The sequence below is a fragment of the Morus notabilis genome, unplaced genomic scaffold, assembly GCF_000414095.1.
Source record: "Morus notabilis unplaced genomic scaffold, ASM41409v2 Scaffold223, whole genome shotgun sequence".
Taxonomy (NCBI): Eukaryota; Viridiplantae; Streptophyta; class Magnoliopsida; order Rosales; family Moraceae; genus Morus; species Morus notabilis.
In genome coordinates, this window is record NW_010366650.1 from 543467 (window position 1) to 559450 (window position 15984).

At 31.8% G+C, this 15984-nt stretch overlaps 1 protein-coding gene and 1 pseudogene across 2 annotated transcripts; one reads left to right on the forward strand and one right to left on the reverse strand.

Moving 5' to 3' along the window:
* Positions 1–208: 208 nt before the first annotated feature.
* Positions 209–1745, forward strand: LOC21400140 (annotated as a pseudogene).
* Positions 1746–3346: 1601 nt separating this feature from the next.
* Positions 3347–6714, reverse strand: LOC21400143 (serine/threonine-protein kinase AtPK2/AtPK19). Of its 2 annotated transcripts, none has more exons than XM_010110880.2 (7): positions 6610–6714; positions 5121–5931; positions 4698–4780; positions 4500–4620; positions 4236–4409; positions 3856–3963; positions 3347–3740 (listed from the first exon to the last, which is right to left on the reverse strand). In XM_010110880.2, the coding sequence occupies exons 2-7, from the start codon at positions 5718–5720 to the stop codon at positions 3456–3458; spliced, it is 1371 nt and encodes a 456-aa protein (XP_010109182.1). In that variant the 5' UTR covers positions 5721–5931; positions 6610–6714; the 3' UTR covers positions 3347–3455. The 2 variants fall into 2 exon arrangements, with proteins under 2 accessions (XP_010109182.1, XP_024029714.1); XM_024173946.1 differs by lacking the exon at positions 6610–6714 and adding an exon at positions 6494–6520.
* Positions 6715–15984: the final 9270 nt, after the last annotated feature.

Below are 15984 nucleotides of genomic sequence, written 5' to 3' on the forward strand. Positions count from 1 at the left end.
CTCTTTGTACAACAACAGCTTTATAAAGAATATTGTAAACTACAATGGAGTTTCTTGTCTGCGGAAGTTCCAAACAAGATGGATGAAACTACATATTCATGAGATATTCTTCAATTCCTTCCTTATAAATATAACTTCGTTCCTCTTTTAAAAGCTCCTCAAACTCCCACATTCTACTCAAACATACTAAAGAAAATTGACTCCGCCCATGGTGGACGGATCAAGTGGTGCTCAAGCCGTTTTTTCAGCTCTTGACAATGCCAAGACCCAACTATACCACTTTAAGGCCATTGTCATAGCAGGTATGGGGTTCTTCACCGATGCATACGACCTAGCTCATCGCCCGCCTCTACTACCCAAACCCGACCAGAAAAGACCCCGGTACACTATCTAAAAATGTGACCAACGCCATTACAGGGGTGGCCTTATGCGGAACCCTTGCAGGGCAACTCTTCTTTGGCTGGCTCGGAGACAAACTCAGCCGGAAAGAGGTTTTCGGCCTCACTCTCATCACAATGGTGGGCTGCGCCATAGCCTCGGGCCTTTCCTTCGGCCACACGCCGCAGGGCGTCATAACAACCCTCTGCTTCTTTCGGTTCTGGCTTGGGTTCGGCATTGGCGGGGATTACCCTCTCTCGGCCGTGATCATGTCGGAATACACCAACCAGAAGATCTGAGTGTTCATTGCTGCCGTTTTCACGATGCAAGGCATCGGGATATTCGTGGCGGAAGCGGTGGCCATGATTGTTTCCAATGCCTTCTTGATGGCCTACCCTGCTTCTGATTTTAAAGGGGACAAAGTTCTGTCCACTCAACCGGAAAGCGACTACGTGTGGCGAATAGTCCTCGTGTTCGCATGATCCCGCGGCCATCACCTTCTACTGGCGGCTCAAAATGCCCGAGACCACGAGGTACACCGCCTTGGTGGAGGGAAACCACAAGAAGGCGGCGGATATGGCGAAAGTCCTTGAAGATGACTTGCCTTTTGAAGAATCTCCAAACCATACAAGAAATATCTCTAATTCATGTGGATTTTTCTCTAAGGAGTTTGTGAAGAGACATGGGCTTCATCTTCTTGGACCAACTAGTACTTGGTTCTTGCTTGACATTGCCTTTTACAGTCTTCAACTAACACAAAAAGACATCTACCCAGCTAGTGGCTTGTTACACAAGGCATCAACAATGAACGCCATTGAAGATGTTTTCGAACTTTCTAAAGCAATGTTTTTAATAGCATTGGCAGCAACAGTTCCTGCGTACTGGTTTATAGTCCTTTTCATTGGTAAGATTGGGAGATTCATAATCCAGCTTGGTGGGTTCCTTTTCATGGCGATTCTCGGCTTCAAATTAGAGGAGAAGAATGCGCAAAGGACGATGTTAACAAGTACTGTAACGGTAACACCACATTGTTTATAGTTTTCTATGGACTTACTCTTTTCTTTGCAAACTTTGGACCCAACAGCACAACTTTTATTGTCCCGGCCGAGCTTTTCCCGGTGAGGTTCCGGTCCACGTGTCACGGTATCTCCGCGGCGGCGGGGAAGGCGGGGGCGATAACTGGCGCGTTTGTGGTGCAGAGTTACACTAGTGATGAAGCGGAAGGGATCAGAAAGGCTATTATGGGGCTTTGAGTGGTAAACTCAGTAGGATTTTTCTTCACTTTCTTGGTGCCAGAAACAAAGGGCAGGTCACTTGAGGAGATATTGAAGGGAATGGGAATGTGTAATAGCAAATGTTGGAGATGAGAGAGAAACAAGAAACTCAAGTGATGAGAAGCTTCCAGAATCAAAACATGTGGTTTAGTTCTTTTTAAATTACTGATTCTGGTTCTTGTGTGTGGGATTATGTCGTGTTGGTGAAAATAAAAAAAGAGTATGTTTGTTGTGTTTAATAAATGCTCTTATCTAGAAAAATAATAATGCCCGGGTAATTTCTGTTTACGTGTTTTGGGGTTGTCCATGTCGTTCTCTTTTTTCTTTTTTTCTTTTCTTTTCCTGGTATTGTGTAATAAGGGATTGTTGGGAAGGAAATGGCTAAATGCCAATGTGGTTTTTGAAAGTTTGTTGTCGTTTCCTTGAAAGAATGTCGTGCAAGTAACGGTCGTTTTACTGTAAAAACGAGATGAATCTCGTTTGATACATAAATATCATGCCTTTTCTGTTCAAAATTTAACTATTACTAAAAGGACATATCATTAATCATCTATAGTTGAGAAAAGAAAATTTTCTTTTAACGTTTTTGCCCGATGGGATCGATTGTTACAATGCTTTCATTTACTACGTATTTCTAAATTTCTTAGGTGGAAGGTCTTCTCCTGCGTTCGTAGTTTATATTGGCTTCTGTTGTCGTCTCTCACTGATTTTAGTGTGTGTGTCTTCTCGTTGTTATATTCTTGATTGGTGTCATTTTTAAAGTAGTTATTTTTTTTCTTCATCGTTTATACATATGTGCAGTTGTCCTTCCGTCTGTGTCGTTTATAGATTTTGGTGTCGTTTACCTTTGGTTGTCATTTTTCATCTTTTGTCGTTTTCCTTTTCTCATCATTTCTTTATTCCTTTATATTAATAACTTTTGTGTCGTTTCTTGATTGATGTTGTTCTTTTATTTTTTGTCGTTTTCCTTTTCCTTGTCCTCCCTCAGCCTGTCATATTTTGTGGACAACATTTTTTGAACTTTTTTTTTGTCATCCTCTCCTTTTTTTCTTAAATCTTTTCCGTTTTCACTTTCTTCTCGTTTTCCTGTTTCTTTTTCGTTTGCTCATTTTTCCATTTCCTTCTTTATTCCTCACTATTTTATTCGTTTGTGCCCTTTTCTTTTTTCGTCGTTTTCCTGTTCTTCGCCGATTCTTTCTCCTTTTGTCGTTTATTCATTTTGGTATTGTTTCCAGATTCTCGTCGTTTTGCAATTTTGTTGTTCAGTAATTGTCGTTTCTTTGTTTTGTGTTCATTGATTTTTGTTGTTTCAGTTTCTCCTCGGTTCCTAATTCTTTGTCGTTTCTGGCTTTGATGCCTTTTTTATGTCCTGTCATTTGCTTTTTGTAGGCCAAAAAAGTGTATATAAAAGAAGATGCTTTTAATTTTACTGAGTGATCAATGTGGGACTACGACAAATCCGGAGTTGCAGGAGTGATAATGGTCTTTAACTTTTATGCGTTTGAGAAAGAAGCTTATTTCCTCTGCTAACATGAACATAAAATTGGTTAAAAAACAAAAGCTTAGATTGATTTGTAAGGCCCCGTTCATTTCACCGATTCGAGTTTAGAATTCAAGTTTTGCTACAGTAAAAAGCTCTAAGAAACAATCACATCTAACTTTTTTGTTACAGTAAAAAGCTCTCACCTAACGTCGCGTCTCAACTCGAATTAAAAACTCGAATCAGCGAACTAAACGGGCCCTAAAATTGTTTACGTTTTTACATGTTTAGTCTAAACAACATTTCTTCTTGTCTATTACCTATCAAGCATTCCTCTGAAGGAAAGGCCTGACATAACTGAAGTCCTTGAAGGGGTTCTCACCGAATTTCGGGCTAGCAGCCGGTGACTCCACCGGCGACATGTTGGTCCAACGTTCTTCAAAGTTGGCAACACAATGCTTTCCGGCGACTCGGGGAAGAAAGCTCGGCCTAATTTCCCGAGCCTCCAGTTTATCCCACTTAATAGTCTTGAACCACCTATGGCTTTTTATCTCCTCACTGCCCTTTGGTCCACTGCCAAGGCGTTTGCTTGCATCTTTCTGAAGCAGCTGAAAGTGAACAAGAAAAATAGATTGCACATAATTCACAAGTGTATGAGAAAATCTATTATGTCCATTCCTTACTAAAAAAAAAAGCCAAAATCAAAGGATTAGAAGTAGTTACCCCTTTCAGTAGTGAATGTGCTTCACTTGACAAAAATGCTGCCAGCTTAACCTTGTCCTTTAATATCTTCTGCTGGATTTTCTGTCTGTTTCCACCTATAAATGGAGGCTACAAAAAAAGATTAAAATAATTACATAAGGGTAATGGACATTATAAACATTTTTGGTGATATAAAGATACAACTCTGCATTAGAGCACAGAATAGAATAACATGTCAAATATGTTATTTTCATTCTTTTAGTGCTAAATATAGTATTAGCGTTTGTATTGAAGATGATCTTAACAATTAAAGTTGAAACATGCCCCAAAATACCAGAGGGACGATAAATTAAAGTATCAATGGTTCTAATGTAGGCAATAATTAGTTCATGACTACTAACCTTCCCGGTAAGCATCTCAAAAAGGAGAATTCCCAAGCTCCACCAATCTGCAGCCTTATCGTGATTTCGTCCCAGAACAATCTCCGGTGACATATACTCCAATGTCCCACACATAGAATTCGATCTTGTGTTCTCATCGAATTGTTTCGCCAGGCCAAAATCGGTCAACATTACCTGGCAATATCAAGCATGAGGAGAAGAAAACAGAAGAGGCAATAGTACTTAAATGAGGACAAATTAATGGGCAGTGATTCATGATCTTACATGGCCATCAGCGTCAAGGAGAATGTTTTCGGGTTTTAAGTCTCTGTGCATTATGCCGTTTGCATGAAGATGGGAAACCGCAGAAACAATCTCAGCAGTATATAAACGTGCCAAATCCTCTCTGCAAGAAATGCCAAATACAAATAGCATTCTGCTGCAAGTTTTTATGGTCACAAATAAGCACTATAACAACCATACCTGAAAAGACCTTGGCGATAAAGTTGAAAGAAAAGGTGCCCTCCATTAATGAAATCAAGCACAAGGTACAATCTGTACTTGGTCTGCATAAGAATGAGATATACTCTTTCACATTACTTCCTCTATAACAGGCAAAGTGATGAAACTCAAATCTTTGCTTAAGGTAATCTTATCACAAAGCATCTATTAGTGGACATCACAAAAATAATGCTAGAGATTCCAACTTTTAATACCAACTGAAATGACATGTGAACTATTGTTCTTTTAATATTTGTGTTTAAAAGTTTTTTCCTCAATTAATATCAAAATATTGTATCAATCAGTGAAAAGAGGACAAATTCACGCCCTCGTAACTTGGTGTCAAAAATTGAGATAAAGTTGTGAATTCAACTTTGGTCATTAATTAACTTGGTACGTAATTACCTGAAATGAGTATCTGAGCTGCACAATAAAGGGATGGTCCACTTTTGACAATATATCTCTCTCTGATCTCATGTATTCAGCATGGTTTTTTTCCATAATTTTGTCCTTACGCATGACTTTCATCGCATATATTTCAGAAGTACCACTTCTCACCTGATAAACCTTTCCAAAAGCACCTTGTCCAACAACCTTAAGAACTTCAAAATCTTCAAGTCCCACACTTTGCCATTCTTGGCCTGAACTTTCAGAAGCATGATGGTCACTATTGTCTTTCTTTGAATCCTCACACAATGTAAGCTTGTTAGGCTTCAATGACTGGCTAACACGAGTTGTGGGACCCAACAACGAATGGGAACGATTGAAAATAACTGCAGGGTCATCATATACTACTTCATTTACATCCTGTTCACCAGCAGCATCTTTAAGGTTCTCCGAACTTGCTTCTAAAGCGGTTCGAACTGAGAGAGGGCCGAAAATATCAGAAAATTCAAACTCGTCTGACGAAGGAGCATCATGAAGTCCAGAAGGAATAAGTAACTGATTCTGAAAGTTCCCTTGAATGTGATTCCTGCTTAAACCTGATAATTGAGACGACACCATCACTTCCAACTAAGAAAGTTTTCGAAAGACTCGAAATTGCGCGAACAGATGAGGAGGGACACCGAACAATGGCCTTAAGTAATTGGAAGTTCTGAATTCCCAGAAGACGTGGCAGAGAGCAAACCAAAACCAAGAAGAAAGAAGAAGAAACCCTTCTTGTTTCCAGATTGAACAGAGATATTTGAATTCATGAATATGGAATTGAAAATTGCTGTGTTTCAAGGAAAAGATAAATTCATAATAGTTAGCTTTGGAAGAGTGATATAAAATTGGATATATTATATTAAGGACGAATTATATGTTTCCAACTTTCCATCATAATTGGGCAATTCAAGTACAAATAACACCAACAAGAGTGGTGGAGAAAAGCACTAGACTTAAGCTAAAGCTTTGCCTTTTTTTGTCCCCCTAATAACTGAATTATTTATGATTACCAAAAAATAACTTTATAATTTTATGTACTTCATTGTCCACCATATAAAAACCACTAAATAAAACTCTCATTCTATCCGATATTTCAGTGGCCTAAATATAATCCCAAAAAACTTTCATCTTATCAAAACCATCTCAGACAAAAAAACCACTTTCTTCTCCTAGTTTCTTTCAATTATGTTAAGGTTGCTAACTTGTACCGTCTTTTTTAAACAATGTCCTTAAATAAAAACTAAACGTCAAACATAATTTCTACCACTTCAAGCCAAACTATCTATTTACACGAGAAAAGATTGCTTGATCACATAGAAAGACTAATCAACCATAAAACTTTTAAACACCTTTTAAGAGGGAAAAATCATCGGTTCTACACCATATCCAATCCAAAGAAGAAAATATTGCAATTCACAGATTACAAAAAGCAAAGACAAAATCTTTTTAAAAAAAAAAAATGAACCTTGTGATGAAGAAGGCGATGAAGAAGAATAGAGCAGCGTGCCCTGCGGTTTGAGCAAAGTAAATTAACAGGCGTCGCTTCGCCGCATATGTAATGTCAGCTTCAAGATTCTTATTCCTTAGGTGGCGTGGCTTGTTCTAATTGGTTAATCTACAGAAACTTCCAGTTCATATTCCTTAAGCAAAGGTCATGTTTACTTGTTGGGCTTTCGTTCTTACCCGTCATCACAACACTTTGACGTTCCGTATGGGACATCAGATATTATTAAAAACACGTTTCTTTTTTTTTTTAATGGAATTTCTGGGGTTTAGTTAGGGTTACCGATCCGAACAGTGACACGACGATATGATTTGAAACTCATAAAAAATTAACGGATTTAAGTTTATTATAAATGAGTTTGAATCATAATCAAGTTGACATTATTAACATGATTAACAAATTAGTTGAGTTATGATTGACGTCTTAACATGAAGTAACACGAATTGACACGATTAATAATATGTATAATCTACAATCTAATAATATGTGATATAACATAAAAGTTTATATGACATATTAAATACAAATAATGTGAATTTTAATATTTGTAGGTAAAATTTATTTATTTTTATTAAAAGAAAAGATAAATTGACCAATAAACATATTAAATATGTTTTAACCGTTTTAAATAAGTAATTATTATATTAATTATTTATTTAATATATTAATAAAAATAAATTATACGGATTGACATGATTAATATTATTAATAAATTAATCGTATTTAAATTGATATTTTTAACACATTTAATAAATAAATTATATTTAAATTAATATTTTTTAACATAATTAATAAATAAATTGACAATCTACTAACATAAACTGCGACCCTTAAGTTCTGTCCGACAACACTTTATTGTCACAACTCACACGCATTGACACCTGTATTCACGGGGAACCTCAACAGTTGGAGGTTTATATATTAAAATAATAAATAAGATAAAAGATATACAGTATATTTTGAAGAATTATTACATGTTGTGAATTTTGCTATATGAAAAAAAAAATCCCACTGTAGGGCTTTGTGTTGAAATTTTATAAGTTATTTATTTCGGGCCCGTTCACTTTGCTGATTCGAGTTTAAAATTTGAGTTTTTCTACAGTAAAAAGTTCTCACAAACAATCACATCTAACTTTTTTGTTACAGTAAAAAGCTCTCACATAAAATCACATCTCAACTCAAATTCTAAACTCGAATCAGCGAAATGAACGGGGCCTTCATGTACTCAAATTTAAATTATTAATTTTATTACGGTGTAAAATTCTCATATAAAATTTAAATTTTAAACATCAAAATTAAGAATTATAGATTTAAATATACCTTTTAAACATACCTTAATTTTTTTATAGAAAAAAAGGTTTTGATTTTGCATACCTCTTTTATTTTGTTGTAATTTTGATAGATTTATGTTCAGAATTGTGCACTATCAATAATAATACTCTACCATGAATTTTTTCTTTTTCTTTCAATATATTGCATTTTGAGGATATAAAAAAACCATACCTTTTATTTTATATTTTATCACATTTATAGCTTATGATTTCAAAGTTATGCTCCATTCTTAATTTTTCTCGATTAACGATCAATTTAACTACAAAATAGTTCCGAACGCCCTCAGTAAAATAAAAGAATTAAGAAAAAGTATTTTATAATCAAAATCAAGTTTAGACCAAAGAAATATAAGAATTTAATATAAATTTAAAATATGATAATATAAATATGATGTAGTCAAAAATATATGATATCATAAAAGACATTACAATTGCTGGTGAGTAAAATGAGTAAAATTGTTTATAAAAGATAGCTAGGAATAATAGAATGAAAAAAATGTTCAAGATCAATGGGATCATATATGAGAATATAAAATTTTAGTGGGCAAAATAAAATATTAGAATCTTTTAAGGGGTCTAATTTTAATTTTTAAGACTACCGCCCCCACTCGACACTATGTACTTCCGCCCCTAGCCTCAAAACTGTGAATTTACTAAACTGTTAAGGAATATAATTGGAAAGGTATTGAGATTACAACAAATAATAATAATAATAATAATAATAAGAATGATCAATTCCCTTTCAATCATTTACATAACTATTTAATATTGTAATGGTTAAGAACCGCATTCCCTAGCTAGTGTTTACTAAATTAGGAATAGCAATATTATCTATATAGTTATTAAAACGTCTTTTTACACAATTAAATAATTAATGATCATATAGTAATTCATTAAAAGTAAATAAGTAAATTTAGTAATCATTCGAATCAATATCGATAGGATGCAACGATTGGTATTCTCTTTCTTCATTCTTTATATTGTGTGAGACGGCCCATGAGAGTGTTTAAATAATATTTGATGCACCTCCTCCATATTTCAATTACTCTTTCATATGATTACCTCCGAACGTCAAACAGCCTTCAATCTCATTTTCCCAAGTCGTTGCATCATTTTTGTTCTGTTTAATTCTACATTCTCAACGCCCCTCAAAGGATGTGCATCTCGGAGCTACGCAAGTAATCTTGTTTCTTGTATGGGCACTCTACGTTTGGATCGGATTTTGAAGTACTTTTAATTCTGACCTAATTTTTGTAGCATAATATGTCTTTGATACATGGAATGATAAGTGCAAGAAAAAATAGTGTGACGCCTCCTTCTCTTACATGGAGTAAGGTGCCCCCTTTCCTTTGTGTATAAAATACGTGGGACTACTTTTATATGTGCTCCTTTGTTTTTACACAGTTTTCATAATTTTTTTTTTTTCGATATTGTTTTCTTTTAGTCTGAAGTACCAATATTTTCAATAATGTTCATATTTTCACCCTAGAGGAAAAACACAAATAATGTTAGTGTAGTTCTTTGAAAAATAATAAAGAGAGGTGTCTTCTTCTTTATATATATATTTTTCTTAATATGGGTTGCCTAGTCTCATTTAGTCATGTTTTATTTTGACGGGTAATCTTAATAAATACTCCTTGAAAGTGCATGAATCATGATTTTTACACTTTATTCTTGATTTATAACATTTTTAGTCAAATAAATACACTAACAAAAGAGTATTTATCAAGAGTAAGGAGTAAAAATCTAGACTCATATATTCTTAAGAGTAAATTATGCAACTTTCTCTATTTTGACCTTCTTAAAGTTTTAAGTCTATACCCCTTTTTATGGAGTGTGACTTTGTAAACTCAAGGCTTGGTTAGAGCAAATTTTAATTTAAAAAAAAAAAAAAAAAACAGAGAGAAAGAGACTTTCTGAAGACGACTAACATACCTACACCACTCCTTTTGAGTTATGAGTCTTCAAACGAAAAATCCCGGATCACATTTAGCTCATTTTATTTATAGGTTTTCATATTTTTAATAATTTTCCTAATATTTTTAACGATATTGATATTTTCCATGGTTTTTTTTAATATAAAGTACTAATATTTCATCGTATTTTCATCCATAAGGATAAACACAAAATAAAGCCGTTGTAGTTCTTTGAAAACAAAATAAAAGAGTGGCTTCCTTTTTTTTTTCTTAATTTAAGATATTGCTTACTCTTTTATGTAATCATGTCTTATTTTTACTTTTTAAACTCTGAGTCTGCACTTTTTTAAAGAGTATCAGCTTTGTAAACCTAAGGCTTGGTTCGAGCAAAATCGAAAAAAAGATAAAATAAAAAGAGAGAAAGAGAAAAGAGTGTTTTTAAAATCGACAACATATCTACCCGCACATCTTTCAAATGAAAAATCTCACGTCATATTTAGCTCGTTTGATTTATAGGTGTTAGAAAATATATTGCAAGAAATATAAATGAACAGATTTATTAATATAACAAAATATTACGACGAGAAAATAAAAGTTACAATCAAAAATTCAATCTTAATCACAGTGAGATTGATTTGGACAGAGTTAGACGTCGAAGGCTTGTGCAACTCACGATTTTTTAAAATAGATTTACCATCTCTACAGGTGCTTGAGAATATCTTGAGCATCTGTCTCCCAAGATATAACGACGATCGAACAGAACTCTAACACAAGAAGAATTATGTCAGGAAACTCTAACCGTGCCTTATCTTTATCACCAGAACTCTTAAAATGACTTTAAAATGGCCATTTAACATGGTTCAAAAACCATGTTTTTCCAACAATAGATTTGAACAGATAGTTTAAACAAAATTAATAGTTTTGTGAGATAAAATACTATGGCAAAAATGTTTGAATTGTGATTTAAATTCATAAAACAAACAGTTTGCAAATGTGTCTTCTTTCGGCTTCCCATTGTTTCTTAATTCATTGTTATTTTCATGTTCTGTCGTTTTCCCTTTTTGTTGGTTTCTGTCGTTGCCTTACTTTGTCTCTTTGTTCATTTTTTGCTCTGGTTGTCTTTTGTTTGTTTTATAGTCTTACAGTTCATTAAGGCCTCATTCATTTCACCAATTCGAGTTTTCAGTTCTATGTTTTTACAGTAAAAAGCTATCAGAAAATGTCACATCTAACTTTTTCTGTTACAGTGAAAAGCTCTCAAAAAATGTTACATCTCAACTCGAATTAAAAACTCGAATCTATGAAGTGAACGAGACATAATTTTGATGCCGTTCGTAATTCGTATTAGCTTATTGTCTTTTCTCTTTGTTATTTATTTTTATTTTCATCGTTGATTTGTTTGTCACTGTTGTTTATTCATTTTGGTCGTTGATATTTAATTTTGAATTTTTACTTCATGTTTCTTATCTGTCGTTTGATATCTCATCACACAAATAATTCTTGAGATTTACCTACAATTCTATGTTGGTTCATAACTTTTAAAATGCTCTACAGAACTAATATATTATTATATTTCAATTTTAGTATTTTTATTAATTAAGTATTAAATATTTAACGGTATTTATATAAATTAGAGATAAAAATTAAAAATATCTAAAATTTAAAGTCTTATTTGCGTAAATTAACATAATTTCATTAGTCACATGAAATACGATAAAAAAAAATACAAATACTTTTAAGCACTAATAGACTAAATTGTTATAATAATTACTACATAATCATGTTATTCTTTAAATATTTCAAAAAGTTCATATTTCTAAGGCAAATTCTACGGTGAAAAAAAAAAAAAAAAAACACCAGTGGCACTCTACTTGTTATCGTTAGATTAATATTTTAATGGTTAGACTTGTAATGGGAATATTTATGTGTGACGCACTGTAATTTTTAATATAGACTACACATATTTAACTATTGAAAATTTAATTCAATAATTAAAAACATGACTCTATCAGTGGAATAAAAATGGGAGTTCCACCCTAGAATTTGCCTTTAATGTAAATATTTTTACAATATTATATTTTATCAAAATATGGACATCAATGAAAATTGGCAAAAAAAAGTTGTGAAACTTAGGAAAACTTCTTAACACACATAAATTTTAAATAAAACATTTAGAACCTCTAAAATAATCGATTGTACTTAAATTAGATGAATTATCAAAATACTTAAGCCTGTTTAATTCGTTGATTTGAGTTTTTAATTCGAGTTGAGATGTGATTTTATGTGAGAATTTTTTACTGTAGTAAAAAAGTTAGATATGATTATTTTTTAGAACTTTTTACTGTAGTAAAACTCGAATTGGTAAAATGAATAGGGCCGTAAGTGATAATTACGCATGGTAAGAAGCGATCATAGTGCAATAAATGAGATTAAACTTAATACACATACTTTATATTGATTAGTAAAATATCAATGTAGGCTTTAGAAGGTCTGAAGGTACTTGGAAGATATTTGAATTGAACCTCTTAGATAAGAAGCCATTTATTGTTGAATTCTTATATCACGCAACAACATAGAAAATTGTAGTAAATGTATAAATATACATGGATCTGATCATACAAAAATTAAAATTTTAAAATAATAAATATAGAGTATACTGAAACTTTTATCATATTGCAATAAACTTTTGATCGAAATCAATATTCACACCGAAGTAGAAACCGAAAGAAAAAGAAGAAGCATAGCATGAGATTTGCCGTAGAAAATTTTCTTATCAATTAGAAGGGACAGAGAAATATTTTGGTCTTTCTTTAACCATTTATGATCTCTATTTACGAAAAATTTTCTTCTTCCAATACTGATAGTTTTGAAAGCCTTACACATTATACATATACTAAAAGAGATAACGGGATTCATTGTTCATGATACAGTGCAATGAACAGTATTTTTCCCGTTTTAACCCTGTTTTTTTCTTCTGCTAAAATTTTAATTACCGTTATGTCATGTTTGTAAAATTACTATTTTGCCCTTCATTTCAGATTTTTGTGCTTTTATTTGTTGTGACCATTTTGGTCATTTATTGATGCTTTTGTTTATTTCGTTTGTTCCTCTTTCATTTGTTTTCCTTCACTTCTTTCTGTAGCGGTCTCTCTCTCTCCTTCATTTGTTTTCTTCCGTAACCTTCTCGATTTCTTCTTCTTCGAGACTGAGCCTGAGTTTTTTTTTTCCTTTTTCGTTTGTTGATTTCGGCTATTTTTTCATCCTTTCTTTCTGTTGTTATTTATCCCTTTCGTTGTTTTGCTCCTGCAATCTTCTACGGGTTTTTTTTACTTAGATTGAGTTTTTTTTCCCTTCTTCCGTTTGTTTTCTTCTGCAACCTTCTAGATCTGTTTTTATTTTTGCGTACTTAGATTGAATAGGATTATCTTTTTTTTTTGTTCGTTCGTTTCTAGGATCTTCTAGATCTATGTTTATCTTTCTTTGTTTCTGGATCTACTTTTTTTTCTTTCATTTTTTTCTTCTACAACCTTTTAGATCTGTCTATTTTTCTAAATTTTTGGCCAGATTTCTTCGTTTGTCATATTTCTTCTTTTTGCAACCTTTTAGATTTTCTTTTTTTTTCCTTCGCCAGATCTAGATTTGTTTTTATTTTTGCGTACTTAGATTGAACAGGGTTATCTTTTTTTTTCGTTCGTTCGTTTCTATGATCTTCTAGATCTATGTTTATCTTTCTTTGTTTCTGGATCTACATTTTTCTCTTTCTTTTTTTTTCTTCTGTAACTTTTTAGATCTGTCTATTTTTCTAAATTTTTGGCCAGATTTTTTCGTTTCTCATATTTCTTCTTTCTGCAACCTTCTAGATCTTTTTTTTCCTTCACCAGATTTATTCGTTTTTCATCTTCTTTCTTTTTGTATATATATATTTTTCGATGTTTTATATTTTATTTTTTTCTTTTGGTTGTATATGCATGGTACTTTTTTGTTCCATTACGTTATTTGTTAGCTTCGTATTTCATTTTGTTGATTATTTTTGTTTTGATTCCATGGGTTCGTTCATGTTTTTCAGATCTATGTTTTTATTAAATTTTTTTTAGGATGTTAGGTCGTTTATTTTAGATCTATGTTCATTTTTCATGTTGTTAAGTTTTTTTTATTTGTTATTCGACTATTATATTTGTGAAGAAATTTTTTTTTTTCATAATTTCATATTTTTTTATTCATGTTATTTATTTTTTTGTCCATGTTTTTATATACTATATCTTGATTTATTTGTATTAATTTGAACAAATGTCTAATATTTGTCGTGATCTAAATGTAATAATATTTATATTAATCTTTTACTCTGACACGTGTATTTTTTATTTTTTCGTTTTGTATAATATGTAACTAAAAAATAACTGTTTGTTATTTATTGGTTATATTTTGTGGTTCTCTTCATGCAGTGTGACGGCTGGTGTTAATTAATCATTACTTCTATTAGTTTCTGTTTGCAGGGATTTGTATCCGAGATTAAGGAAAACATTGGTAACTTTCTCTATATATATTGTATGTTACTTTTTTACTCTTTCTTTGTCTACGTTTTTCAGCTAATATTATCTACCATGTTCTATTCTCTCTGCTTTTTCACTCTTTAAAGACCATAATAATACTACTCGTTTCTTACTAACCTTACCGCCTCCTTTATATTTCTTTGTTCTATCCCTGCTGCTCAGTAATTTTCGTTGCTTTCTTTGATCTATCGTTTTGCCCGTGGTCCGTTGAATCAGGTAATCACTTTTTCAATTTACTTTCGTTGATTTGTTCTAGAATATTAATTTATAATGTTATGTTTGTTCATTATATAAAATGTTTTATACTGCACTTTACTTTTTTCCTTCTCTATTTTACTCTCGGTCACTTATTTTTGTTCTAATTTGATTAACCGAGATTTTATATTTACAAAATTTTCTAAATCTTATTAAGATATAATGTTTATCTTTATCAAAAATCCGGTTTTTAATATCCAAATATTTTATTCTCTTCTGGTTATAATGATGTTATATTTCATTTGTTTCCTTCTCTATTTTACTCTCGGTCACTTATTTCTGTTCTAATTTGATTAACCGAGATTTTATATTTACAAAATTTTCTAAATCTTATTAAGATATAATGTTTATCTTTATCAAAAATCCAGTTTTTAATATCTAAATATTTTATTCTCTTCTGGTTATAATGATGTTATATTTCATTTGTTGTTAATATGTGCCGGGTAATTGTTACTACATATATGGCTATCATTGATGTTGCCCTTATTATTTTGGACTTATGCCAATATATTTTATTTGTCTTTTGCTTTAGTTTTATTATATTTGTATTTATAAAAGCTGGTTTTGTCTATGATACTATTTTGTACATATCCGTTTGTTTCCTCTGCAGTTCACTCTTTTTCTTCTTCATTGTATTTTTGGTCATTTACTGTTATTCTTAATTTATTAACTGACATTTGATATTTACACAGTGTTCTAAATTTTGTTACAACCGAATGCCTTTATTTATCAAAAACTCAGTTTCTTGTATTCAAACATTTTATTCTTCTCTGGTTATGATGATGTTATATATCATTTGTTGTTAATATGTGCTGAGTAATTGTTATTACAAATATGACTATCATTGATGTTGCCCTTATTATTTCAGAGTTATGCCAATATATTTTATTTTCATAAACTCCTTAATAATGTGGTTGGTAGCCATGTATATTGCCGGATTTTGTTTCAATTACTTATGGTATATAGTATTGACAACAAATGAATATAATCTGAATCAAATGTATACTAAAATTTGTTACTTATGGCATAAACTCCTTAATAATGTAGATGGCAGCCGTATATATTGCTAAATCTGTATCCAATTACTTAAAGTATATGTTCTTGACAATAGATGATTATAACCTGAAGCAAATATTTGTATATGATGTTATATTTTCCTAAATGTTCCTTCATATATTTATAATCTCTACTCAATTTACAGTATAATATTCTTTTTTCCCTGTACACTGATTTATTTTTATGTATATGATATATTAGTATAACTAGGTATATTGCAAAAACTGT

What these genes read in the sequence shown, in the direction of transcription:
- LOC21400143 (XM_010110880.2), bottom strand. Translation starts at nt 5,720, where the DNA reads ATGGTGTCGTCTCAATTATCAGGTTTAAGCAGGAATCACATTCAAGGG. An exon ending in AGCTCAGATACTCATTTCAG is followed by an intron (nt 4,781 to 5,120) that starts GTAATTACGTAC and finishes ATTCTTATGCAG; the next exon opens with ACCAAGTACAGATTGTACCT. An exon ending in CACATTCACTACTGAAAGGG is followed by an intron (nt 3,741 to 3,855) that starts GTAACTACTTCT and finishes GTTCACTTTCAG; the next exon opens with CTGCTTCAGAAAGATGCAAG.